This window comes from Pongo abelii, chromosome 10 (assembly GCF_028885655.2).
Source record: "Pongo abelii isolate AG06213 chromosome 10, NHGRI_mPonAbe1-v2.0_pri, whole genome shotgun sequence".
In the NCBI taxonomy this organism is placed as follows: domain Eukaryota; kingdom Metazoa; phylum Chordata; class Mammalia; order Primates; family Hominidae; genus Pongo; species Pongo abelii.
The window spans coordinates 45,454,576-45,482,526 of record NC_071995.2 but is presented as its reverse complement, the minus strand read 5'-3'; the positions used below and the strand labels follow the sequence as shown (position 1 = coordinate 45,482,526).

Below are 27,951 nucleotides of genomic sequence, written 5' to 3'. Positions count from 1 at the left end.
TCCCACAAGAGTCCCACCTCACAAGCAACCACCAGAGGCTGATACAAATGGTCGCTGTATTTTTGCTAAAGTGACAGTGACACAGATAAGGCAAAGAGCTGAGGGGCAGGACACATCAGGTGGGAAGGGGGAGACCGTGCAAAATGGCAGTCTAACAGAAAATCATCCTTGTAACAACAGCCCTTTCCCTCCCGAGTTAGGTGAGCCCTTGGGCCAGTGTATGGGCAGAAAAGCAGATTTGTGTCCTTCAGAAGGGAAATGTAAAAAGGTGAAAGCTCTAGTTGAAGGGCAGTGAGAGGGGCTGGAGTGGGAGAGAAGGTCTCTCCTGGCCGGTGGTCTGGGTGCAGTAAGGGCACTCTGAGAAGGCAGAGTGGAAACGCAGAGCTGGAGGGGTACGGGCACAGGTTTGGGGGCTCCTTCCAGCCTCTACTATGTTGCCCCCTTCCCCAAAGCCCTTACAGGGGCAGAAGCACATTCCCCGTGACCCTGAGTCTGGCCTCATTTGGGAAGTCTTCTGGGGTGTATGGATGCCCGTGTGTGAGTGAGATGGGTGGGGGGCCACGGCTATCTGGCTCTAGCACACTCATGGGAGACCAGCTCTGGAAACGACAGGATGGGGTGCTGGGATGGGGGCTTAAGAGGTCTCTGCTGGATATTCCTGAACTGACCTCCCCAGGTGCCCACCCTGGCCTTGGGAAGAGAGTGCCTAGGGCAGCAGGGATGGAAACCCTTGCCTGCAGCATAGGTCCAGGCCTCATGGCCCTACCCCTTGACCTCTTGACTTTGTTGCCCTGGCCTTAAGTACAAAGATTCCTCACTGCACGCTAAGAAAACAGATCCAGGCCGGGCATGGTGGCTCACGCCTATAATCCCAGCACTTTGGAAGGCTGAGGCGGGTGAATCACCTGAGATCAGGAGTTCGAGACCAGCCTGGCCAACATGGCAAAACCCTGTCTCTACTAAGAACATAAAAATTTGCCGGGCATGGTGGCAGATGCCTGTAATCCCAGCTACTTGAGAGGCTGAGGCAGGAGAATTGCTTGAACCCGGGAGGCAGAGGTTGCAGTGAGCTGAGATCGCGCCACTGCACTCCAGCCTGGGTGACAGAGTAAGACTCCATCTCAAAAAAAAAAAAAAAAAGAAAAGAAAGAAAAGAAAACAGATCCATTTGAAAAGGTCTACAGCTGCCCTCTGGCCAGGCTGATGAGGAGCAACATGGCAGGATCCCCTCTCTACCACACTCAGGTTTCCTCGAAAGGGGACGGGCAGGACAGCTTCCTGGGAGACCACACTCGTCCTGCTGTGTATTTTCTGCCACAGTTCTGGGGTCCCCAGGGGGTGGGAGTAGCCTCTCCCAACATCTCAGAGGCTGAGTCCAGGTCCTAAGGCCCCCCCAGGGTGCAGAGACCTCACCCCCTGGGTCAGAAATCGCTGAGGATGCTGATGTCAGCAAAGTCAGCCCGGTAGCGGTGGGCATAGAGGCTGAGCAGGAAGGCCCACTTGAAGGAAATGAAGCTCCAGACACTGGAGAGGTAGTAGCTGGTGGGGTCTGTGAGGCCTGCAGGGAGAGAAGTACCGACAGTGACTTCAGCAGGCCCTGCCCTTGGCCTCTGCACCGGCCACAAGGCCAGGGCCACCCTCCCCACTCAACACCCCTGCAACGTCCCGGCAGCTGAACCAACCCTTCAGAAAGACATTGTGATGGAGGTTTTAGAGCCATGGTCCCCAACCTTTTTGGCACCAGGGACTGGTTTTGTGGAAGACAATTTTTCCACAAAAAACTTGGATGGTTTGGGGATGAAACTGTTCCACCTCAGATCGTCAAACATTAGATCATTGGGGCACACAACCCTCGCATGCGCCTCACAACAGGGTTGGCGCTCCTAATGCCCGTCGCTGACCTGACAGGAGGCGGAGCTCAGGCGGTAAGGCTCGCTTGCCCCTCACCTGCTGTGCGGCCTGGTTCCTAACAGGCCACGGATCACTACTGTTGCACGGCCTGGAACAGTAGAACGGAGGTGGGGACCGTTTTAGAGTATTCCAGGGTTTTCAGGCAGGAGGCCGTGGGGATTAGGGAAGGGCAGGGCTGGCCAATCACAGGTCTGTATCATCCACTCCGCTTTTGTGACAAGTACCCTAGGCCACTTCCAACCTGCTTTAGTTAGCATCAGACTCCAGGAAGGACCTCTGGTTATTTCCAGCCACAGCCACCAGAGGGCGCTCCCATCCCAGAGCTGGGCGGAGACTAATGGGTGCCAGTATCATGAGTGCTTGTATGGGCTATGCACTGCTCAAGACTTCACATCAGTTTCATAGAATCCACCCAACTTGGGAGGTGGGGACTTGTTTTCTCCACTTGAACCATAACAAAACTCGTGCCCAGGGAGGTTAAGTAATTCATCCAGTCTCTTTGGAGGTAACCTGTGGAACCAGGATGGGAATGCTGCTAAAATCCCCACTGCTGTCCCTCCCATGCCCTTTCCCTGGGACCCGCCCTCACTCTGATGCCGGGTGATGGCCAGCACGAGGAAGGTGCAGAAGGCAGCGATGGAGACGGCCGAGAAGAGGACACCCACGAAGAAGAAGCCGCGCAGCCCCTTGAGCCAGGTCCTCCAATAATCTTGCATGTACATCACGTGCGTCACCAGGACCCACAGTGCCAGCACTCCTGCAGGAGAGACACATCAGGGCCCATCCCCAGGGTGCTCCAGAGCCCTGCAGATCCACTAGGCCAGGCCTATTTGCATAAGAATACCAAGAATATGGTCTTGTCACTCATTCCCTCATAGAATGGAGTTTTCCTTTTCAGGGGCTGTGATATCAGAAGCAGGTAAGAGACTGAGCTGCCTGCTAGTAAGCCCAACATTAGAGAAACCTGCAGAAATACAAAACCCTACCATTCTCTCTGATTTTATTTTGTTTTGGAAAACATGAATATCTCTCACAAAAATGTTATGTTAATTCATGTTATTTTTAGTATTACTTTAAAATGCTAAAAAATGTTCTGTTTTAACTTCTAATATAGTATATATCAATAGCTAAAACTCACATACATAAAATTTGCATGGAGTTTCACTACTTTTCAAGAGGATAAAAGGAGTCCTGAAAACCAGAAAGTCTGTGCTTCGGCAGCCCAGCCTGCTTTCTGGGGACTTGCCACTGTCTACCCTGAGGGCCACAGAGCAGGGAAGCCATGCTCCTGCCCCACGCTCCTCCTCCACCCAGTCCTCAGAGGCCACAGTCTCAAAAGTCACAAGGCCTGCAGGGCTCTTCCCAAACTGCCTGAGTTGCTTTTGCAGGATGAGGAGGAGGTCCAGCCATGAAGACTCCAGGGCCACCCAACCCCTGAGTGGCCTTATTGTTCTTGGCCAGACCTCATGCCACTCCCTCCATCTTGCGGCAAAGGGCAGGCCATCACCACCTGCACCGCCCCCCCACCCCCATTGCCCCCAGCTTTTCCTGGGCCTGGCCTCTGCGCCTGGGTGGACACTTCCTTAGGATGCCAGCTGCCACCCAGCCAATACAATACAATACAATACAAAACAACCCTCTGTGCCAGGCAGTGCCTGCTGGTGCAGCCCAAAGAGTGGAACAAATATCAACTCCATTGGCAAGAGTCCGGGCAGGGCGGTGGATCCCAGCAAGGGACGAATGAGGAAAGAGGCAGAGCCAGCTGCAGGCTCTCAGCTGGTCGGGTTGCAAGGTGTGGGCCACTCAGGCCGCTGCATCCTAAGAGTCAGGAGGCCTTTCCAAAAGGCAGCTGCACACACGCCACTCAGAGTAGTTACCAAATGTGCACAGGAAGGATAAGCATCTGGTTGGGGAAAGTGGTTATCTCTGGCAATGGAGACAAGGAAGGGAAGTTGATGGGGCGGTGGGGGTGGGGAAGTGCTTTGAATCTATGGGAATCTATGCTATTTTGTTTTTTAGGCTGGGTGGGCAATCTATGCTATTTTATCTATGCTGTTTTCTTAGGCTGGGTGATGAGTATAAGGGTGTTTGTTAAATCATCTATCCTTTTTTGTGTGCCTAAAATATTTCATAATTTGTTTAAGGGGGAAAAAGGCAGGGGGAAGCTTGTCACCGTGGAGCTATGCTCTGGTTACCAGCTCAGAGGCTGTCCCAGTTTGGCTGTCCCCAGGCAGTCCAGTGAGGAACAAAAACCCATGAGACTCCAAGCCAAGAAACTGGGAGCCTGGCCCTGCTGTGTCCCAAAGCCTTGGTGTTTCCACATCTAAAAATGGGTGGGCCCAGGGGTCCTGCCAGTCTAGGTAACCAGGCCCAGGGTTCTACCCTAGTGAGGGTGAAGGCCTACCAAGCCTACAGCTTCCCTCAGCCCCTGCCACCGTTTGACCCCCCGAACACTCTCCCAGCTTTGCCCCTGCCCACCTCCACTCTTCCTTCAGGGGGTGGGGGCTTGGAATGTGGGTCTCCCTCCCACTGAGATCAGGGTGGGCCAGGACAAGCATCTGTCCCTCCCCACCTAGTCTGGATGCTAGAGTGGGCCAGAGATGGACAGGACAATCATCCTGCAGCTTCCTCTTACCTCCTACAAGATCTGGATTTTTATACCAGCCACCTTTCCCAGAAGTCCCTCCCACTCCTCACGTGTGTCCCATATTTTCATTTGAGGGAGCTGTTTTGTTTATAAAGGGCCCTGGGAACAAGGCGTGTTGTCACTGAGCACACTCAAGGAACAGTCTGATGGGCACCTGTCTGGAACAGGTCCCCTTGCCCTCTGTCTCCTTGTGCCACAGAGGGGTTGGGGAAGTTGAGCTCTAAGATCCTTTCCCACTCAAAGATTCTAGAAGCCAGCTTGGGAGAAAAATAAGGTCAGAACAATTCCTCTGTGACTCAGCAGTTTCTGGGTTAGGAAATGCTGAAATAGGGGCCTGTGAAGATGCCATCTCTTAGTCCACTGACCACGATCCAGTGGTTCCCCAAAACTCCCACCCCCATGTACATGCACATACCAAAGAGGGCTGAGGACAGGAGGGAGAGGAAGACAGCCATTTGGGGGCGTTTTGGGCCCTGTTCTTTGCTAATAGCAGGCATGGTTTACCCACCTCTCACCTTCCCTGAACCTTGCTCCAGGCCGTGCACACAGGCCTCCCCTCCAGATAAACACACATCAAGTTTGGAGGCAGGCCTGCTGCCCACGCCTTGGCTCCCACCACCCTCCTGGGAAGGGAGCTCTCCACTAGCCCCACCCAAGGGGGTCACCGAAGGAGGTGGAGCCCCTCACTGGTCCCCTCCCACACATCAGGCAGGAGGCAATGTATCTCCCTAATACCCTTCCCTAGCACACTTGGGGACTCTAGGAAGCCTGGTTTGTAAAACTCGGGGTGGAACGGACAGGTCCCCAATCCCACCTGGCTGCAAGCCCACACCAGACCACACCATTGCTCCATCCTACCTGTTTCAAGGAGCAGAGCCCCTGCTTAGCCATGTGAGCTTATTGGCTCACAGCCAATAAGCTAAGGGTAAGGAAGGCATAGGGTAGGGCGGTGAAAGCATCCCCAGTGGCTGGGCTGGAGGTGAGGAGACAGGAGACACCCGAGGGATCCCACAGGGTAAATGTAGACAAGAAGGACACTGGGCCTAGGTCAGGCCCCTCTACTCCTTCCTAGGAGGAAGACAGTCCCAGAGCCCCAGGGCTCTTACTCACAGCTCACGCGGGAAAAACATAGAGCTGTTTAGACTCCAGGAGCAACTTTTCTTTTTCTCTTTCCTTGGTCTACTAAACCCAGAGCAAGAGTCTGTGTTTTCTCCCAGGACTCCCACAGCAAAGCCAGACCAGGTAGATCCAACCCACACCTGCCCGCCTCCCCAGGAAAGCCAGCCTTGCTTCTGCCACTGCCTTTCTCCAAAGCCACTTCTTTGAAAATACCCATCAGGATGGGAGAGGGTATACCCACCCGTGAACACTCTGCCCACCAGACCCAGGGGCTCCATGACTCTGCTCCAGAAACTGGCATACCCAATCAGTCCTTGCCTGGTCCAACACAGGAGAAGGAGCACGCTGGGGCTACCCTTGGGTGACTCAGCAGATTCTGAGCTATAAAATGCTGAGTCAGAAGTAGAGTGCTCACAAGTTAGCAAATCTGCTGACACTTTACCCCCAAAAGAGGAAGAAGGCTGACTGGCCACAGACCCTCTGAGAACCCACTCATGGTGGGGAAGGTCGGAGGCCCAGGCTTGGCAACCCGTCTCCCTGCCACCATCCACCACCACCACTACCAAGCAGTTTTGGCTCTTCCACAGCCACTGTCAAAGATCAGACCATCAGGGAGATACCAGGACCCTACTCCAGCTGGCTGCTGCCCTAGCGAGCTGCTGCCCTAGCGCCTCTCTCTGAAGGCAGCTCCACAGCTGGCCTGCCTCATAGGCCAAGGGAAGCCTGTGGGGAGGGAGAGAGGGCAGAGTTGGGTGGGAAGAAAACCCCAGGCAACTCCCTAGAGTATAAGAAAGAAGGCCTTTTCCACAGGCCTCTAGGAGGCAGCTGGAGACTCAGGGAGTGGGCAGCACTGCAAGATTTCAGATCTGGAGGGAAGTCAGATGTCTTTTGGGGACATCTCCTCCCACTCCTAACAGATGAGGAAACTATGGCCCAGGATGGGGTCAAACGGCCAGGTAGGGCTCACCTCCACTTGTACCAGGCCAGACTCAACACAACCAGCTGAGATCCCAGGCTGGCCCTCCCTCCTCATCCTTCTCTCGCCTTCGGTCTTAGCAATGCAATCACAGGGCTCTGACGCTGCCTTCCAGAGGGGAAAGCAATAGGGCCAATAGGAAACAAAAAAGTGGCAGGGAGAAGTGAACCTTGAAAAACATGGAGGGTGGCAGGGTGCAGAGGGGAAAGGAACTAGGGCTCTGTAGATAATGCGCAGAGATGGGCCAGTTGTCCTCAGGATCCCACAGGTGGTGAGGCAGCTGGGCAGGCAGAGAACACCCTAGCCAGGGTGCCCACCCCCCTCTTCTTGGTGACCCAGTGCTTTGTTGGCAGCATTGTGTAGGGTGGGGCCATGTATGCCCCTCTTCTAAGGCATTAACCCCACCTCATGCTGCGACTCTACCCAGGGATGGCACTCAGCACGCCCTGTGGCAGTGAGTAAATTAGTTATTTTTAGTTATTCCATTTAGGGTTCTTTTGACAGAGGATTTTAGTAATGGACTATGATCATCATATGTAAAAGTATTATCCTTATACATATTTTCTTCCCAAAGTCCTTTCCCACACATATTATTTCATGTAGCTGTGTAATCCTGGGTAAGCAATTTATTTAACTTCAGGCCTCAGTTTCCTTATCTGTAAAATGGACATAATAGTAAGGCCTACTTCATGAGACTAATGTAAGGATTCAATGAAATAAGGGAAGCAGGTTGCTTAACGTAGTGCCTGACACATAGAAAGCATTTTTAAAAATGTTAGAAAGTAGAGATAATATTTTTCATCTTCATACCAATTCTATGGCACAGAGAGGTTAAACTGCGAGCCCAAATGTGCACAGCAAGGAGCACTGGTCAGCCCAGAGCCCCCATCAGCGCACCGATGCTTCCCCTTCCCTCCCAGAAGCACAGAAAGGGCAGCTGGGCTGCAGGATTTGGCAGACCTTGGCTGAGGAGCCACAGCAGACGGGTGGCAAAAAGGCACCAACATGGGTGGAAAGAGAATGTCCAGTTTCTATGAGATCCCTAACGCGGTCCTTCCTGTGGGTCTCAGCAGAGGGCTCTGCGGGGGAGCCCTCTGGAAGGAGGCAGATGGGCTTCCCCAGCCACCCCTAGCCCTCTTCCTTTCCCACTTCTTCCCTCTCTGCCCTCACCCAGCACCCAGGGAAGGGGCGCCCGAGGGGCAGGGGATCCCTCAGAACAAGCGTGTGTGTGTGTGTGTGTGTGTGTGTGTGTGTGTGTGTTTGGGGATAGGAGGGGACCAGCGCCGCGGGCGCGCGGAGAGGACACTGTCGTGGGGCAACTGGGCGGAGAGCGAAAGGCAGTGCACTGTCGTGGGGCAACTGGGCGGAGGGCGACAGGCAGTGTGCCGTGACAGATAACCCGGGCGGCGCGGCAGGTCTGTGCAGCCGGCAGTGGCGGGCCGTCGGCACCCCCGGGTGGCGCCCGGGCGGGCATCGGGTCCCGGAGGCACCCAGGAATGCCCAGGAGCCCGGGCCCGCGTGGGGCCTGCCGCCGCCAACCGCTGTTTTCGAGTAAACACTCCACCACTCGCTCCGCGGGGAAGCGCCGCTCGCGGCGAGCGTCCTGGAGCAGCTGACAGCGCCCGCCCCGCAGCCGCGCACCCGCCCCGCGCCGCCCAGCGTCCCGGGGTACCTGCGAGCCCTCCCATGGCCGCGGTCCCCGGCTGTCGGTAGACCACCGTCCAGACGAGGAAGATGGAGAAGCCGGCCACGGAGCTGATGCCGGAGTAGGCGGCGCGGAGGCCGAGCTGCAGCCGGGACGGGGCCATGGGGCTGCGGCGCCGGGCGGGCCGAAGGCGAGCGCGGCCGAGAGTCACAGGTGCAGGGCCCGAAGCCGCCAACCGGAGCCGCGGGAGCCGCCAGAGCAGCCGGCGCCCCGCGCTCCGCCCCCGGCCCGCCCCCCGCGCCGCCGGCACAGCGCCCTCCCCGGCCGGAGGCCGCCCGCGCCCGGAACCGCAGACGCCACCGCCGCTTTGCGAAGCCGCCGTGTCGTTTGGCGGATGCCTGTTAAAAAGGCGGATTCCTGGGCCCATCCCCAGACCAGCCGTGTCAGGATTGTTGGACCTTGGAAGGGACCGGAAATATGCCTTTATACGAGCCAGCCGCGGGGATTAAAAATCTTTACCTCTGAATAAGAGGCGTATTTTCGTTTAAAATTTAAATTTAAATTTCTTGTTAAAAATTAATATGTAAAACTTAAGAAATATTAGAGTACGCTGTGAATAGAATTCCTTCCGCCCGTCCTTCTATCAACCAGGTTCCCTCCCACCATATCGCAGAGGATTTCTCCACACACTAAAGTCTGGGAACCCCTGCCACCATCACCTTCTGACTGCAAACACTCTATCCTCACGCACAGCTCCCCACAAATCCCTACTTTTTTTTTTTTTTTTAAACAGAATCTCACTCTGTTGCCCAAGCTGGAGTACAGTGGCGCCATCATAGCTCCGCATCCTCCAACACCTGGATTCAAGCAATGCTCTCACTTCAGCCTTCCAAGCAGCCAGGACTACAGGTGTGTGCCACCACGCCTGGCTAGTATTTTTTGTTATTTATTTTTTGTACAGATGGGGTCTCGCTATGTTGCCCAGGCTGGTCCCCAACTCCTGGCCTCAAGCTCTCTTCCCACCTCGGCCTCCCAAAGCTCTGGAATTACAGGCTTGAGCCACTGCTACCGACCTCACCTTTCCTTTGATCAGCACAAGCCTCATCCTCCCAAACCCCTCACCCTGACCCTCGGAATCATACCATTGTAAGGAAGAGACAGATCTGTAGCAGGAGGGCACTGAGCTCCCACGTGAGCCCAGCTTCCGGCCGGGAGCTGGAGGGAAAATCCCAGCACAATAACAAGGGCTTTGCCACAGCACTAAGGATCCACATGGGGAGGCCCATCATATACCTGCACAAAACATAGCCAACACCCTTTGCATTAGTTGTTTTTTTTTTGTTTTTTTTTTTTTTGTGTGCTGCTGTAACAAATTACCACAAATTTACTGACTTAAAATAACACAAACTTATTATTTTACAGTTCTGTAGGTCAGGAGTCCAATAATGGTCTCACTGGGCTAAAATCAAGGGGACATCAGTGTTGCCTTGTTTCTGGAGGCTCTAGGGGAAAATCAGTTTCCTTGACTTTTTTTTTTCTGAGACGGAGTCTTGCTCTGTCACCCAGGCTAGAGGGCAGTGGCGCGATCTCAGCTCACTGCAATCTCTGCCTCCTGGGTTCAGGTGATTCTCCTGCTTCAGCCTCCCGAGAAGTTGGGATTACACGCTTCCACCACCACACCCAGCTAATTTTTGTATTTTTAGTAAAGATGGGGTTTCACCATGTTGGCCAGGCTGGTCTCAAACTCCTGACCTCAGGTGATTCACCCACCTCAGCCTCCCAAAGTGCTGGGATTACAGGCGTGAGCCCACCGTGCCCGGCCGCCTTTCCCAGCTTCTAAAATGAGGCTACCCACGTGCCTTAACTCCCTCTTCCTCCTTTTCCCTTCTAAGGACCCCTGTGATTGAGGGGATAGTCCAGGATAATCTCCCCATTGCAAGATCCTTAATTTCATCACATCAGCAAAATAAATCCCTTTGGCGTGGAAGGTGACATATTCATAGGTTCTGGGATGAGGATGTGGACATCTTTGAGGGCCATTATTATCCCACCCACCACACCCCCTCTGGAACATAAACTTCATGAGCAGGGACTGTGCCAGTTTTGTTCACATCAACATCTAAAAGCATGCCCGGCATATAATGACCCCTTAATAAATGTTTGTTGAATAGGTGAGTGTCAGTGAATGAAGGTAATGATAAAATAAAAACAAAAGCAATTATACATAAGGAATCTAGACAGGGTGTGCTTAATTGCCAAACAAGGGATGTAAACCAGTGTTAAGCACATTTGCCTCACTCTAGAATAATCTGGGAGCTTCTTTAAAAATAAAAAAATAAACCCCGCCCCACCCCTGCCTATTAAATTTTGAATCTTGGAGTGTGTATTTTAATGAGAAGTGATGTCAAGGCTGTGAGCTCAGCACCAGTCCTCCTTTAGGAGCCGCTGGTGGAGGGTAAGCGCTGGTCCTGTGGAGGAGGGAGCAAGCCCCGTGGTCCGGAGTGCATTGCCACGGATGGCTTCAGAGCTGGCCAGGAGGGACAGTACTCCAGGCAGTGGGAACCGCATGTGTGATGGCGCAGAAGGAAGAAATAACGCAGCCGCTTTGGGAAACTGTAAGTCGTTTGTGGCTGGAATGTGAAGTTTGAAGGTAGAGTAGCGGGTTTGGAGATTAGAAAGGTTCTGAACATAAAGGGCCTTGCATGCTCTGTTAAGAAGGCCGTCCCCCTCCCCTTGGGGCTGGGGGAGAAAACTCACAATTCTGTGTTTTAGAACTATGGCCAGAGTAATAGAGTGAAGGCGAACTGCCTGTGAAACACTAGAAGCAGAGAGATGAGTTGGACAAGTTTCACCCCACAGTGCTTTAATTACCAGGTCTTTAAAATGGAGACTGCAGTAACACCTACTTCAAAATGTTGTGATGAGGAGTGCCTGGAAGAGTGCCTAGCACATGGTAGATACTCAATAAATGTCAGGAAGTAGAATTAGTAGCAGCAGAAGGCTGCCATGGCAAGAGAGGATGAGGGGCTTCAGAGTTGGTCCAGGCAGAAGCAGAGAGAATGGAAGAGACGAAACTGCTTCAAGAGCTATTTCAGCTATCTGAACCTAAAGGTCAGGGGAGAATTCATTAGCTGAGCAGACAGAAGGAGGAGAGCAAAAATATTATGAGTGGACATATAGGAGTATGGGAGAGCAGTGAGCAAGCTTGCTGTGCTGGAAAGTGAGATTGTGCAAGACAAGAAAGAGAAATAATTATGTAACAGTAGTACTAGACCAGGTTGTACAAGGCTAAGGCCAGGCTTAAACGTTTTTTAAATTGTGGAAACAATAAAGAGCTATTGCAGAGCATTAGGCTCAGATGGGGTCAGAGGCCTAGCTTCACCATTTGCTGTGTCCCTGGGCAAGTGCCCCTAACTCACAGATGTCCAATCCAATTGACTTTCTGCCTGGAAGAAAATATTCCATATCTGCACCCTCCATAATGGTGGCCACTAATCACATGTGGCTATTGAACACTTGATATGTGACTAGTGTGATTGAAGAACTGAATTTTTAATTGTATTTAATTTAATTTAAATTTAATGTATTTAAGTTTAATGTATTTAATTTAAATTTAATTTAATTAATTTAAGTAGCTGCACATGACTAGTGGCTACTGTGTTAGCACAGCTAGAACCTCTCAGGACTCCTGTCCCTCCATCTGTACACAGGGAATGATGATGAAACATCACAGGCTTGTTACAAAGATCGAGATATATTGAGATAATACATTCAAAGTGCTCAACACAGCAATTCAACAAATTATTGCTGCTGCTGTTGAAATTGTTATTGTTTTTATTGAACAGGGATTGCATGACATAAGCCAAGTCTTAGGAAGATAGTTAGACTATAATATCCAGTTAGATTTGATGGGGGAAAATTGTAGAGGATAAAGCATTCACAAGGTTATTTCAGTGGTAAGGTGTGAGAGAATTAAGATCTTATCCAGTGAAAGACCTTGAGAATGGGAAAGAATGGAGTGATTGTTGAGCCATAAAGCACATGGGTGTGCACCACTCATACACATCTTCTCATATCAGCTTCCTTCCAAGGTATTCTCAGAGAGCCCACTCCCAACCCAGCCCAGAACAGACACTACTGCGACCCCTACAAGATGCACAGCCATTCTCCCTGCCTGCGCCAGAAACTACTAGGGCTCCACGACACACACCAACATCTGTGTGTCTCTTTCTGGGCACAGTACCTCCCAAATTTGAACTACACTTCCCAGCTTCCTTGCAGTCAAATGGATGCCATGGGATCAGGTTCTGAACAATGGAATGAAGGCAGAAGCAATGTGTGCCATTTCTAGGCTGGGCTCATTTAAAAATCTCCCATACAGCCTGCATTCCCTCTTCCCATTCTGTGACGATTTTAGAGGCCGTATGTACCACATAATGGAAAGAACCTAGGCTTGAATGAATGGATGGAGCAGAGCTACCCCTGTCGCCTAGACCCTCAATGGACTATAGAACATGAGTGAGAAGTGTCAGTGGCTTTGTTACAGCTCAATTGTTTGTTACAGCTAACCTTATTATCCTAATACATCATCCCGCATTCCACTGAAGTTCATCTAAACAGGTCCTATATAGATTACCCGTTTAAACCATCAATCCCTCTGAAGTCTCTTTTGAGCTGGGTCCCCCCAACATTAAGACAGATTTCTAACTCCCCATCTGCAGACATCCTGCCTGCTGACATTCCTTTCTCACTCCCCCCAGAAACACACATTCCAGACATATCTTCTCCCACAATGCTAGGTCAAGGATACACCTACTGAGCTATCTTCCAGATGATTGAGTTTATCGGACATGTCAGGGCTTCCTCCTCTCTTCTTAATCCCCATGCAGAGAGACCTCTGATGTCCCTGGGGCATGTCCTTGTTTACTGTGGCTCAGACCCAAACCTAGGTGTTACCTCTGAGTCCTCCCTTTCCTCTGCTCCTACATCAAATTCATTACAAAATACAGTCGGATTTGCCCTGTCCTCTCTCTCCATTCCCTCTGCCACCCTAGTCCAGCCACCATCATCACCACCTACCTACCTGCAGCAGCCTCCTAACTGGTCCTCCTCTGTTCGTTCTTCCCCCCCAATCCTCTCTCCACCCAGCAGCTGGAGCAATCTTTTAAAAATAATAACCATGGCCGGGTGTGGTGGCTCACGGCTGTAATCCCAGCACTTTGGGAGGCTGAGGTGGATGGATCACTTGAGGTCAGGAGTTCGAGGCCAGCCTGGCCAACATGGCAAAACCCATCTCTACTAAAAATACAAAAATTAACCAGGCGTGGTGGCACGTGCCTGTAATACCAGCTACTTGGGAGGCTGAGGCAGGAGAATCACTTGAACCTGGGAGGTGGAGGTTGCATTGAGCCAAGATCGCACCACTCAACTCCAGCCTGGGCAACAGAGTGAGACTCCGTCTCAAGAAAAAAAAAAATTCAAATAAATAAATAAAAATAACAACCAGAACATGGTACTCCCCTGCTTCAATCACTCCAATAGCTTCCATAGCTCTTAGAGTAAATTGATGGGGGTCTTGCCAGCTCCAACCAGCCTTACTCACCCTTGCTCATTTTACTTCAGACACATTCGCCTTTCTGATTCTCAAACGTGCCACACTTGTTCCTGTCCCAGGTTTTTTGTGCTTTGTGCCTGGAAAGCTCTTCTCTGAGTGTTTATAAGACTGATCCTTCATCATTCGAGTCTCAGCTCAAATGTTACCTCCTCAGAGGATTCCTCGCTCTGTTTTATTTCCTCCACAGCACTTATCATGACAAAAAATTGTATTTTTACTTTCCACCCCTACTCCTGCTGTCCCTATTGGAATATAATCTCCAGGAAGGCAGGGTAACTGACTTGTCCTGATTCACTGGGGACTTTTCCAGTTTTACCACAAAAAGTTCCACGTCCCAGAAAACCCCTCAACATAGGGCAAACTATGACAGTTACTCACTTTATGTCTGCCTCGATCACTTCTGTATTCCCAGTGGCTAGTAAAATGCCAGGCGCCTAGGTAGGAGCTCAATAAATATTCAATACATATGAAAAGAAGGGCTGAATGTCCATAAAGAATTCTTTGATCCTGGCTCTAGGGGGCAGCCTTCCCCAACCTTGTGCCTCAACAGACAGCTTTGCAGGTTGGGCTGGTAGCTTGTGTACATAGGTAGTGAGTTCCACAGGATTCTCCCTAGACCTTATGTGGTCCCCTTGCCGCCCCCGCACCCTCCCACCCCAGCCCTTGTGGAGTTCACAGCTGAGGACCCTGGCTGTGGCAACCCGAGGCTGTGCCTGACACAGAGGTAGATTCCTTCCCTCTCCCGCTTCTACCCCACCCAGGCCCCCCTCCTGCAGCTACGCCTTCCTCCTGAGGTCAGGCTTGTAGACCACAGAGCAGAAAGGGCTGTCCTAGACAGCAGCAGCAGGTGGCTGGCTGCAGGGAGGAGCTGGCCCCATCACCATGCATTCTAGGAGGTTGCAGGGAGGACTCAAATCTAAGGGTTACCTTGGACCCAGAATGCAGCTCCCCAGGGCTAGGGCTGCCTTCTGCCCCTTTAGAAGGGGTTCACCTCAATTCTCAGGGCTAGAGTGAAACTGCTCAGAGTCTGGCTTCTCGCTGAGACCCCATTTCCTCTGCCTGCCCACTGACAGCCTAGAGGTCTATGCAGAGGGCAGGATGGCAAGTGAGAAGATGCTGAGTGGAAACAGCAGGTCTTTGAACTCAGGAGCTAAGAAAGCATCAGAGGCAGGTGGCCTGGGGGGTCGGGGGGGTGGGGATCACAGGCGCAGCTGCCTGGGGAGAGCAGCAGGAAGGAGCTGGGGCCCAGGCCTGCCTCCCTATCTTGGTGTTCTCTAGCGATCTCCATCTCCTGACCTGAACCCCCAATCACAGGTATCTGATCTGATTCTCTTTCACCTTTTACTGAGGGAGCTGTTGCTGGATGGGGAGGGCAGAGTGGATAAAGCCTGCAATTCACCTCCACAGGGACTTGGGCCTGGGGGCAAATGGGGCTAACTGACTTCCTTGACTCCTTGGAAGCTGCCAGGGGCAGGAGAAGGGCAGGTTGCAGCACTGTGAGGAGTGAGAGAATAATAAGGCTTGACGGCAGGAGGGGAGGGCAGTAGCTCTTCCCCGAGGGAAAAGCCTGGCAGAGGGGTGCATCAATATTTACCCTTCAGATCTGAGTTTGAGAACTGGCTTTACTGAATGAGAAAGTCACCATGGAGCCTTCATCAGTGCACGTGGGTCCCCCTCTAGTCCAGCTGCACGGGCACTGGGTGAAGGAAAAGACTAGAAATAAGGCTCTTACCTGTGCTTAGTCCAGAGCAGGGGCCCCAAGAATGGCACCCTAGAGAGACTTGAGTGGCCACATCTCATGATACTTCTTGGAAGAGGAAGGGTTGGACAAGAGATGGAGTAAGACAGCGGGAGGAATGGCAATTGGTCAAGAACTGGGTGGACAGGCCCCAGGAGGGAAAGACAGATCTTGGGAAGCTAAGAGGGAGGTGAGAAAAAGCCGTGGCAGGAGGGGGAGAAACTTGGTTACTATTAATGCAGGAAACCTCTCCTGAGGGCCTTCTATGTATAAGGCACTGACCAGGCAAGGCACGCATTTTTGAGTACAGCAGAGCGGCTCTCACCCTCTGGCAGCTAACATTCTCCTGCAGGAGGCAGCATGCAATACTTATGCAATGCTTTGATTTCAGTGTGGTGAGTGCCAGGCATGTGGCAGAGAAATGACGCCCTGCAGGGGGAAGTCTGACACAGGCCAGGCCCTGAGGTGGGTGCAGAGCCAGACTCAGGGGCAGTGACAGGCCAGAAGCTGCCACTTTGCCTGGCCCCCAGGGCCCAGCAGGCACCCTCAGCTGAGGCCCCAAAAGGCTGGGCTTGGGGAGAACTGAAGCAGTTGGGGAGATTAAGTCAGGATTTGGTCCAGCCCTGCAGTGTGTTAGGTAGAGCTCACGGACCAGGCTCCCCACTTCCACCAGAGGCAAAGCAGGCAAAGCGGCTAGAGCAGGAGGGGCTGAGGCTGAGGGGTGGGAAGGCAGAGCAGTGGGGCTGCCTCTGTATCCCCCGCAAGGCCTGAGGGGGGCCTGTGCCCTCTCTCAGGCAGAACTGCAGACTTTCCCTTACTTCTGTTTCCTTATCTGGACCCCACTTTTCTGTTTCCTGACCCACTTTTCTGTTTCCCTCTCTGGACCCCACTTTTCTGTTTCCCTCTGTGGACCCCACTTTTCTGTTTCTCTCTCTGGATCCCACTTTTCTGTTTCTCTCTCTGGATCCCATTTTTCTGTTTCTCTCTCCAGACCCTCATCTTTGTACCCTCCCCTAATTTTTTTTTTTTTTTTTTTTTGAGACAGAGTCTCACTCTGTTGCCCAGGCTGGAGTGCAGTGGTACGATCTTGACTCACTGTAACCTCCGCCTTCCAGATTCAAGCGATTCTCCTGCCTCAGCCTCCTGAGTAGCTTGGACTATAGGTGCACACCACCATGCCCAGCTAATTTTTGTATCTGTAGTAGAGACGGGGTTTCACCATGTTGGCCAGGATGGTCTCGATCTCTTGACCTCGTGATCCACCCGCCTCGGCCTCCCAAAGTGCTGGGATTACCGGCGTGAGCCACCGCACCTGGTCTAATTTCTTACCAAGTTCTCTCTGAAGGGAGGAAATGGGCAGTAGATCTGATGCCAGGAAAACTTTGGCCTATTCGGTTTCCTCTCTGACCCCAGCACTTCCAGAGTGGGATTTGGGGGTGGGATGGCTCTGCTCTGATGCTGGGAAGGGGACCTTAGCCCTAGCCTGCTTTCCTAGTTACCCACATCCTCCCCCTGCCCCCAGCCAGTGCTCTGGATCCAGCCTGACTGACCAGACCTGAGAGAAAGAACTGGGCATCTCCTAAGCAGGGGCCAGGGCCCTTGCTAGGACCCCTCTTTCAGGCTCCTGCAGTCACCCCTACCAAGACTCTAAAACAAAAGGACAAAGTGGGCACAGGGTTTGAGTCCTGAACAGAGGCCGTGGGCCCGGGATGAGTTGGAAGATGGGAGCACTTAAGACAAAGGTTTTGGGAAGGCTGGGAAGGTTGCAAAGAGGGGAGTGGTGGGAGGTAGTAAATAGTGTGGGTGTTCAGCCTCAGAACAGAATACAGGGGTGAGGAGAAAAGTGACTCTTAGGGAAAGTGGCCACAACTGGAATGGGGCAGCCATTGCAGAACACTGATGACTCAAGGTCAGATGCAGTGTCTCCTGGGACCCACACAAGACACACACACACACACACACACACACACACACACACACTCTCTCTCTCTCTCTCTCTCTCTCTCACTCTCTCTCTCTCTCTCTCTCACTCTCTCTCTCTCCTTGAGAAGCAGAAGTTGGGGGAGAAAGCAGTTACTCGTTTCTATACATTCCTGTAACAGTAAACTGGCCGGGAGGCAGGCTGCTTCCCTCCCTTCTAGGGGCATCTCCAGCCCTGCCCGTCTTCGCCTGCTCTTCTGGCTTCTCTCACCCTATCCCTACCCTCCAGCCCAGCATCACCACCTCAGGTCTGTTCAGCGACTGTTTCATCATCTCCACCATGCATGGCTAGCTTGAGCACCAGCCAGAGGAATGTGCCTTCAGGAGAGTGTGGGGTTCCTGCTTCCGCCTCTGCAACTTCCTGCAGCTCCCAGCCCTGACTGTGAGCCCCAGCTTGCCCACATTGGCCTCCTACAGGAGGCAGGAGCCCATCCCTCCTCTCCCTCCCATCGCTGTCATAAGTGGCTCATGAGTGACTGGTTGTGACCTGTTAGTCCTAGGAAGGTTTGGCTTGGCGCCCATCAAGGCTCCAGTTCCCTGCCCCTGCCCCCCACCCCAGGAATGGGCAAGGGAGGAGATGGAGGAACTGAACTGGAACTGCCCTTTGGGGATGGAGCGGGGGCAAGAGTCAGAGGGCCTTAAACCATGCAGAGCCAGGAGGTAGAGTCCAGAGGAGGATACCTGGCTCTCTGCTCAATCTCTTCCCACTGTTGACCAACCATAGGCAAGGTCGACTCCTAGGGGTATTGTGGGAGGCTCAGCTGCAGGCCAAGGTCCTGGCACAGCCCTTATATCCCCTACGGCTTTATCTCCCAGCTGGCCTCCAAGCTGGCCATTTCCTGCAGTCCCATGGGAGGCCTATTAGTGAAATTTTCCTCCATCCTCCCTCTCTCCATCTCACCAATCACCCTCAAATGTCACGGCTGAGCCTTGTGAACAAAGTTGACAGCACAGGATAGAGGAGAAATGAGTAGGAGACAAGAAGGCAGCAAGGAGGGAGGGAGAGATGGCATGAAAGGCCTTGAAATTGAACTGGGAAACTAGCTCCTCTCCTTTCCACGCTGCTGAGGCTACAGGCCCATAGCAGGCACCAACTGACTGCCCACTATTCCTGTTCATTTCATTTCCACCCGTAATCATTAAGCATCAGCTTCATGCCAGACACTGTGCTGGGGAGGGAGAGCCAATCAGATTAGTGTGCTAGGGCGATAAAAGATAATTCCAATAGGCTCTGGGGCCCTGAAGATTTGGGACAGTGTCTGGTGCTCAGTTTGAGCTCTCCAGTTTACAGCAAAGTTCCCCGGCACCTACAGTAAATGTTGTTGAATGAATTCAAGATTCCTTGAATATTCTTGTGGCATCGCATAGTAAGGACTGAGCGAGGCAAGGTTGAGAGTAGCAATCGGGGCAGGAGGTAGCAGTGCACAATGGTGTTTAGGAATATGGACTCTGCAGTTAGACTGCCTGAGTCTGGCTGTACTACTTATTAACTGTGTGACCTTGGGAAAGTTACTTCATCGCCCTGTGACTCAGTTTCCTCACTCGCAAATAAGAATTGTTCTGAGGATAAAAAGATGTATGTAAAGTGACTAACATAGTATTCTGCACATAGTAAATACTGGAAGAGACCATTATTGGGCTAGAACAGTTGCAGTGGGGATGGAGCATAACAGAGAGATGCAAGAGATGCTTCACTGGTTGAATCAACCCGACTTGGTGGCTGGCTGGATGTCGGAGAAGGAGGAATGTAGGGTATCAGGCTCCTTGCTTAGGCAGTAGTGGAGTTTGGGAACAGGGAGCTGAGAGAGGCAGAGCAGGAGGAGAGGCCCCCTGGGGCAGGAAGGGAGTATGAGGTTCCTGTGAAGATCCAGGAAACTATGGGCTCACCTTGTGTAGAGCTCAGCAAAGAGGCTCAGCAAAATCAAACCCAGAGTCAAAGCCTGGTCTGAGAAGCCCCCTTCACCTTCCCACCCTCCTGAGCTATCCATGGGAGCCGCTGCCACCTGCTTGAAGGGAAAGGGGGAGGGTTCAAGGAAGTCCATGCTCTGGCAGGAGCTCATTGTCCAAGTAGAGTGTATTAAGGGGTCCTGCTGTTACTTTCCATCATCTGTACCAAGGTGTGGGCAAATGGCTGTGGATATGAGTTTTTCCCCCTTTATAGGAGCTGTCACTATGTTTCAGAGGCAGGACTGCAGAGTGGTAAAGCACACAGGGTAGAAACCACCTGGGCACAGTCACTCATGGCTCTACCACTTCCTAGTGTGGGACCTTGGGCAAGTCATTTAACCTCTTTGTGTCTCAGGTCCCTCATCTGTAAAATGGGATAACAATAATAACAACCTTATCTCATAGGGTTGTTGTGACAATTCAATCAGTGAATATATATAAAGTATCAAGAACAGGGCCTGGTGCATGTTGACTATTGTTATTATTATTTATCTGTCTAAACACACCTGCCAAGCATTTAATGACAGTCAGAGGAAGGTGGAGGCGGTACCAGGACATGGCATGATTGTTACCATCTTACTTGGATGCGTTCCTCAGATACATTCCCAGTCCTCTGCCCCTTCTAGGCCTCAGCCTTGATCAAATATCTGCTGAGCAGTAATTCTACTGGCGGGTCCCCATCCAGGGATCCTGAGAAGGCAAAAACCTGCCCCGTCATCTGCTTTGATGGCAGGCTGGGGGCCTTGCCTGTGAGAGATAGGACAAGCTAGAAATGGGACACATAAAAGATCTACTCCCTATCATCTCCCCAGGCTAGGAGCCAATAGGTAATCACCCCAGGCCCTCTTCTCAATCTCCCCAGAGAGGGGGAATGAAAAAGAGATGGAAAAAAGAAAGGCAAGAGTAGTGTTGAAAGGGAACATAGGTGGGGGAGTGGGTTTGGGACAGTTTCATTTTCACTGATTTGAGTGACTTTCTTCCGATCCTTGGCTCCCTGAGGTTCCCCCACACCTCAACACAAACATATTCGATTCCCTCCCCCCTTTTTTTTTTTTTGAGATGGAGTTTCGCTCTGTCGCCCAGGCTGGAGTGCAGTGGCGTGATCTTGGCTCACTGCAACCTTCGCCTCCCGGGTTCAAGGAGTTCTCCTGCCTCAGCCTCCTGAGTAGCTGGGATTCCAGGCGCATGCCACCACGCCTGGCTAATTTTTGTATTTTTAGTAGAGACAGGGTTTCACCATGTTGGTCAGGCTGGTCTTGAACTCCTGACCTCATGATCCACCCCCACCTCAGCCTCCCAAGGTGTTGGGATTACAGGCGTGAGCCATCGTACCCGGCCTCAATTTTCCTTTTTTGAGTAGACTCTCCTAGGCAGTCTAGTCTACATTAGAAGAACAAATAGAATACATACAGAGTATACGCAGTATACTATGGGGAGTACGTGGAGACAGACAACCTGGATTCATGCCCCAACTCCACCATTTACTAGCTGTGTGACTTTGGCAATTTCCTTAATATTCCTGAGCCTCAGTTTCCCCATCTGTGATGTGAGGATAACAGAAGTACATACCTCACAGGATCGTGGCAGGGGTTAAACACAAGGAAAGCATTTGAAAGAGTGCCCGCACATGATTAGCTTTTGTGACTCTGCTGAAATGTCTACAGGTATACAAGTGTCCTGCCTCACTCCCCAGCATCTTCCACCTGCCCAGAGTAAGGGCAGCAAGAATAGGAAATAGGGGACCCCTTTGTGACCCAACTGCCAGTCTCAGGAAGCCTTCCTGCAAGAACTAGGCCAGGGCATTGGCCCCAGCAACCCGAAACTCATGACTCCATCCCCCTAACTCTTCCGCGTGCATACCTGTGACTCCCAACTTGTCATCCTTTCCTGCCAGTTTCCAGGTTGCTCTTCCTTCTTCCAAATTACCAGAACTTGGTTGAATGGATTTGGGTCTGAGGTCAGATTCATTCTCAGGCTTTCCTCCTTCCCCGGAGAGGCATTTAAAACTCCACCAGCGTTTCTTAATGTGTGGACACAGCAGATGACCTGGGGTGTTCAAAATACAGATTTTCCATTTCATGCCAATAGGATTGAATATGAATTGCTGGGGATGGAGCCTGCATTTTAGTAAGCTTCTGGGAAACATTTTTTATACATGTATACATTAAAAATGAGATTTTAATCACAATTAAAATTTCTCTCCCCACTTTCAAGAAAATAATAATTGGTGGAGGATGGGGGCTTGGCATTCCAAAATTGGGGGTATAGGCTTCTTAGAGCTACTTCTTCCCAGTCTTCTCCCCACTTTGAAGAAAATAATCATGGTGGAGGATGGGGGCTTGGCATCCCAAAATTGGGGTATACGCTTTTTAGAGATACTTCTTCCCAGTCTGGGCTGGCTCAACAGCAAAGTGAAAAGGGAAGAGAAGGGGCAAAAACTCCTAAAAAGCTGGGGGCGGGGCGTTCACTTCCTTCCAAACCCTCATTATCGTCCTGAGCAATTACGGGACGCCACGCGAGTCGCTGTCCCCTGCCACTGTCTCTCCACCCTCTCAGGAGTGGGGCGAAGAGGCCCGCGCTGGGCCATTTGCACAGTGGTGGAAACTGAGGCCCAGGGAGGCGTGGGGCCTCGGTAGCAAGCCTGCTTAGCAGGGCGCTGGAATTCCCGATCTCTGCCTCAACCTACCCGGCCACCAGGGAGCGTGCGGTAGGGGGCGTGGTACTCGAACACCCCTGGAAGCTCTGCCACAACCCCAATCTCCTCTTTGGGCCCCATCCGTTCTGGAGAGCAGTCCTCCAGCCCCTACCCGTTCCTTTCCAGCCTCAGTTTCCTCAACTGCTCCCGGTGTGTGTGTGCTGGGGCAGGGGGCAGTGGGGCGTGGGTCTGGGAACGGAACTGTGGGAGGCAAGGCAGCGGGATTCCCCGCGGGAAAGCCGCCTAGTCCCTCCCCCGGGCGGCTGGAGACCCTGAACCGAAACAGGAGGCAGACACCCCCGGTCGGGAAGCGGCCCCAGCCCGGATTTCCCTCCCGGGTGGGGCCGCAATGACTCACCCCCTCCCCCCTTTCCCGGGTTTCCTTGTTTGCATTTCTCCTCCCGGCCACGTGGCGGCCAGTGCAGCCACTCACCGCCGGATCCCCGACACCCCGGCCGTTGCGGCCTCCTCCACACACCTCGGGGCCGCCCCTGCCCCCTGGGGATGCTCTGGGCTCAGGCGGATGTCCACTCTGGTAGCCCCGGGTGCGGACTCCAAAGCCTGCCTGTGCCCGCCCCCTTCCCCTACGCTCTCCTCTATCGTAAGGCAGGGCGCCTCCACCCCGCCCCCTCCGCCAGTCCCAGAGAGGGGAAGAGGGCGGGCAGCGCAGGGGGTGTGACAGCTCGCGCCCGGACCGGTGCCAGCGCAGCCTTGCTTCAGCGCCCGGTGCCAGCTGGCTCCTTCGTCTGGGACGAAGGCGGAGGCTCGGGGCTCCTTGTCGCCGGTGGCTGGGTGGCGTCCCCCCACCACGCCCCCACCCCTCTACATACCCAAGAGGAGCCTCTCCACCGAGCCCTGCATCCTGCTACCCTGGCAGCCAGTCCAGCTAGGCACTGGCCCAGTTCACTGTACCTGGACTTACCCACTGGCACCCTCCGGATCCCCTTATCAAAGCTGATGGGGGTTGCTGGGGACCCCCCAGCCTTTTGCTAGAGCCTGCACGGCTGTGCGAGCTTGAAAAGAAACATGAAGGTGGGTAAGGTGGGGACAGGGTTGAGGAGGAGCAGGAGAGGGAGGGAGAGGAAGCTGACACGGTGGGGAGTTTGGGTGGGAGACAGAGGGTTAGTCAGGGCTGAGGAGGAGGGGAGAAGGGTTTGAGCCGAAGCTGCATTTCTGGGAGACCTAGTGAATCTATAGTTTCATACTGGGAGGTGGTGGAGATCCCTGCAGGGGCATGGGCAGTGAGATGGCACAGAATTCCAAAGAGGACTAAGAAGGGCCTGATCTTTTCCAAGAGCCAGCTGGAGACCCCTAAGTGCGCCAGACCGGCAGGCCCCAGTGAAGGTCTTCCTGTTCCTCCCCCCAGCTCCTGGCAGGGTTGCAGCACCTCCGCCTGACCAGTCCAGAGGACTCTAAGGAAGTAGTTCTGCCTGGGGCAGTTGTACTGTGGTCCAGCCGCCCCAGTCGCGTCCCATGGCTGTCCACTTTCCTCCCCGTGTCACAGGTGGGCTGGCCAGGTGAGAGCTGCTGGCAGGTGGGCCTGGCTGTGGAGGATAGCCCAGCTCTGGGAGCGCCGGGGGTGGGAGCCCTCCCTGACGTGGTGCCGGAGGGGACACTACTCAACATGGTGTTGAGAAGGATGCACCGGCCCCGAAGCTGCTCCTACCAGCTGCTGCTGGAGCACCAGCGTCCGAGCTGCATCCAGGGGCTGCGATGGGTGAGTACCTTTCACCTGCCCAGGTGCCAGGGCCAGTACCAGGGCTAGAGGGGGGCCTAGATCGTGGCTTGGCATGCTGCTGGTGGCCCAGCTTGCTCTGGGGGTGTAGAGTGGTACAGCTGCCGTGGACACGGGGTCAGGAAGCTTGTCTGCAGAGTGCGTGGGTGGCTCACACAGCTGCAACGTGTGTGTGTCTGTGTGTGTGTTCTGCCCAAATGTCTGTCTGGGCATGGGGGGAAGGGGAAAGGGATTTGTTGTTTATCTGTCACCTCAGTGAGCCGGCATTGAGTTAGGTACTTGTGTGTTCTCTCCAGGTGGAGGTGGGAGGTATGGGGGCCAGGTCAATGGGTTGGAGTGAGGTAAGCTTGGTTACAGTTCTGGGTGCGTCACCGTGGCAACATTCTCCTTTAGTGAGTTACTAAACTGTGCTAATTCTGCGTTTTGGTCTTAGGGTGAGGTGATCATGTGGACACTGCTTGGTACCTGCCTTTGCGGGGCTCAGGGAAGGATTCTGAGACATTTGGAGAATCTGAGATGACCAAAGTGCCCTTTGCTAGTGAGAAACATCTCTGGACCTGAAAGAATGAAGGAGAGAGCAGGAAGGGGAAAGAATGGTGGGATTTGGGAGGCAAAGATAATGGCTGTACTATCCAAATCAGCAGAGAAGCTATCCCCAACCATCCAGACTAAATAGAGTAGCTTAGCTTGAGATTCAGTTATGTCTCTACTGCGTGTGTCCACCCAGGTTTCGCTATGTTGCCTAGGCAGGTCTTGAACTCCTAGGCCCAAGCAATCTGCCTGCCTTGGCCTCCCAAAGTGCTGGTATTACAGGCGTGACCCACCGCGCTTGGCCGGGAGAGTTCATTTCTTTTTTCTTTTCTTTTCTTTTTTTTTTAACTAGAGTCTTCCTCTCTCACCAGGCTGGAGTGCAGTGATGCAATCTTGGCTCACTATAACCTCCGCCTCCCAGGTTCAAGCGATTCTCCTGCCTCAGCCTCCTGAGTAGCTGGGGCTACAGGTGTGCGCCACCACGCCCAGCTAATTTTTGTATTTTTAGTAGAGATGGGGTTTCACCATATTGGCCAGGATGGTCTTGATCTCTTGACCTCGTGATCTGCCCACCTCGCCCTCCCAAAGCGCTGGGATTACAGGCATGAGCCATTGCGCCTAGCCGAGAGTTCACTTCTTACTGGCAGGTCCTTTTGAGTGGAATAACCACCACCCTCTCCCTCCTTCCCCCTACCTTGCCCAACTGCCATTTACAGTGAGGCTGAGTTGAAGAAACTGAGACCTACCGAGATGAGGGGCTCCTCTTTGCAATCAGAATTGAGAGAAGAGTCCACTTGTCCGTCCTGGTAGAGCTGTTCTCTACTAGGGTCTTCCTTATCATGAGCCTGGGTCCTCCTCCGCTAACCCTCTGGCTCTCTGGCTCTCCGGGTCACTGGCTGTAACTATTGCCTGGAGCCAGTGGGCTGGAACCCTCCCTCCCTCCTTCACTCTTGGGCTATAATTATTTGTGCATTTCCTGTCCCCTTCCCAGCTTGTGGAAGCAAGGTAGGGGTAGGGAGAAGGTCAGGTGCCAGGACAATGAGGTCACTGGAGGATCCCCTGGGACCTGAAGTCTGGGAGGGAGTGGAGGAGGCCACCAAGCTGTCTCCTGACTCCCTACAGCCCCCAGAAATAAAGGGCTGGTGTGCATGGGAAGGCCAGAAAGGTGAGGGTGAAGGTTGCTGGAGTGTAAATGGGGTCAAAGGCACCAAAACAAGGCCCTTCCGTGCCAGGTGGGCGTTGGTGACTAGAGGGAACTTAGATTTTTAGTGTTTAGAGGCAGGCGGCCACTCCCTCTTCTGATGACCATCTTTGGGGACTGGGGTGGGGAGGTTTCATTCCATCACGCCTATGTTTGAGAGGCTCTGGGTACGTGTGAAGCTGTACTTCTTACCTCTTGATGATGCCTTTAGCCCAGGGAAGGCTTCCGTGAGGGAATGAGTGCCAGCTGTGAGCATGCACGCCCATGGTGAAGGGGTGGAGCCCGAGTCCCAGGAAGACAGCACTGCCAGTTATTGAGGCCAGACCTCCATCTTCGAAAGCCAAGGGGAAAACCCATCAACCTCCCAGAGAAGAAGTCTGAAGACAGCTCTTTCTGTTCCTACCTAGACCAGAACAAGAGAAAATGAAAGCGGGTTACAGCTTGCAGTTAGATACAGACTAAGATAAGACTTAACAGCTATTGCAAAGGTGACACTGGAATGGGATGGAAGAACATCTTTGGAAAATAAGAGGGGGAGGTGAGATCTTGTTTGATGTCCGGGGGCAGGGGCAAGATCAGAGTGACCTGTGGTGGGTTCTACTAGCTCAGGGAAGTCTGAGATGATTCTCTTTGTATGACTGTTCTTGGGGAAGTGGCCCTATTTTGTAACTCCGAGAACACACTTTCATTCAACCTATCCAAATAATAGTAGTAGCTAGTAGTTATACAGTACTTATGTGCCAGACATTATTGCAAGAGGTTTGCCTTTATCATATCAAATAATTCTCACAACAGCCCTGTGAGATAGGTACTGATGTCATCATCTCCATTTTATATATGTGAAAACGAAGCCACAGAGAGGTTAAGTGACAGGTTCAGAGTTACGCAGCTGCTAAGTGGCAAAGCTGGGCTTTGGTCCCAGGCAATCGGGCTGCAGAGTCCAAGCTCATAACCACATAACCACCATGCTGCACTTCTCTCTTGCTACAAACAGTAACACTGACACCTTAAGGCATCATCCCAGCCCCATGCACCCTTCCCCTGTCCTACCACAAGCAGCCCTAGCTTGACACCTTAGCTATGGCCCAAGGGAACTGGTCTGACAGGTCTCCAGGCTGTCTGGCTCTGTGCCTGTCTCTCCAGCCCGGCTCTGACATTCAGTGACAGGGAGTGAGGGTGGGGCAGGCCACAGTGCTGGTGCCAGGGGAGTTAGCGCCTCCTGTTCCACCCTGAACACTTTCTGTTCAGGAATGAGAGGGGGAGTGGGTGAGGACCTTCACCTTGACCCATATCAGCTGCTTCTTCCCAGCTGAGAACCCTGAAACTGACATGGTATAGCATTTTTTTTTTTTGCACTGTGTCCTGGTAATAGGGACAATCATGAAATAATAACACCTGATCAAGTCAACTAAATTTACTAAGTAGTTACTGTGATCCAGGCACCATTCCAAGTACTTTATATTATTAACTTTTTGATCCTCATAACCCTATGTGATAGGTACTATTCTTATCATCAACCCCAGTTTACAGACGAGGAAGCTGAAGCACTGAGAACTTCAGTAATCAGCACGAGCTCACACACCCAGATGGTAACGCAAAAGCTAGGATTTGAACCCAAGCATCTGGCTGCAGAGCCCACACACTTGACCAACTGCCCTTGAATAGCAGCCCTCTCTCCGCCCCATCCTAGAAGGTTGCCAGGCACACAAACATCCTGGGGGCACAGAGAGGGTAGACTAACAAACCTATCTATCTTTGTCTAACCCAGTGGTTTCCAAACTTACTCGCCCACGGAACTTGCCTGAAGGCAGAATACCTCTACTGTCTGTGTCTATAGCACAAAGCTGAGGAAACATGGGAATAGGCATAATGGAAGACAGTAGGGCGTAATGCTAAGAGCATGGCCTTTGGAATCAGACATAGGTATGAATCCTGGTGCCCTTATTGACCAACAGTTAGGGCAGGTTATAGAACCTTGGAGCTTTCTTTTCTCTAGCTGTGAAATAGGAAACAAATACCTACCTCTGGGGTCAGCACCAGTAGCAGAGTTATTCAGTAGAATCTTACCTTTCTAAATAGTTGTGTGATCTCTCTGGGCTTTTGCTTTCCTTGTCAAAATGAGAGGGATTCCTTAAAGTCCCTTCCTCAGTGTTCATGGGCTAGGGCCCATTCTCTGACCTGCATCCTCATCCCCTGGGGGAGGACAGGAAAT

The 27,951-nt window shown here is 52.6% G+C and overlaps 2 protein-coding genes across 5 annotated transcripts in view; one reads left to right on the top strand and one right to left on the bottom strand.

Moving 5' to 3' along the window:
- Positions 1-39: 39 nt before the first annotated feature.
- SLC48A1 (solute carrier family 48 member 1) lies at positions 40-27,951 on the bottom strand. 2 transcript variants are annotated; one of them, XM_009247666.4, is made up of 5 exons: positions 27,807-27,951; positions 25,932-26,142; positions 21,438-21,623; positions 2,501-2,668; positions 40-1,558 (listed from the first exon to the last, which is right to left on the bottom strand). In XM_009247666.4, exons 2-5 carry the CDS (start codon positions 25,993-25,995, stop codon positions 1,422-1,424), a joined length of 555 nt encoding a protein of 184 aa, XP_009245941.1. In that variant the 5' UTR covers positions 25,996-26,142; positions 27,807-27,951; the 3' UTR covers positions 40-1,421. The 2 variants fall into 2 exon arrangements, with proteins under 2 accessions (XP_009245941.1, XP_002823191.1); XM_002823145.6 differs by lacking the exons at positions 21,438-21,623; positions 25,932-26,142; positions 27,807-27,951 and adding an exon at positions 8,326-8,589.
- The window catches only part of RAPGEF3 (Rap guanine nucleotide exchange factor 3), a 36,015-nt gene continuing 18,799 nt past the window's right edge, over positions 10,736-27,951 (top strand). The window contains 2 exon segments of one of the 3 annotated variants that reach the window (NM_001133586.2): positions 10,736-10,913; positions 23,777-23,989. In NM_001133586.2, the coding sequence (NP_001127058.2) occupies positions 10,872-10,913; positions 23,777-23,989 (255 nt within the window). In that variant the 5' untranslated portion in view covers positions 10,736-10,871. 3 annotated transcript variants of the gene reach the window in all.

Bases quoted from the DNA above. Each gene is read 5' to 3' on its own strand.
- SLC48A1 (XM_009247666.4), bottom strand. From the start codon at position 25,995: ATGCTCACAGCTGGCACTCATTCCCTCACGGAAGCCTTCCCTGGGCTA. The intron at 2,669-21,437 runs GTATGCACGCGG...TCTCTCCTGCAG, and splicing joins TGACAAGTTGGGAGTCACAG to GAGTGCTGGCACTGTGGGTC. The intron at 1,559-2,500 runs GTGAGGGCGGGT...CTCTCCCTGCAG, and splicing joins GGCCATCACCCGGCATCAGA to GCCTCACAGACCCCACCAGC.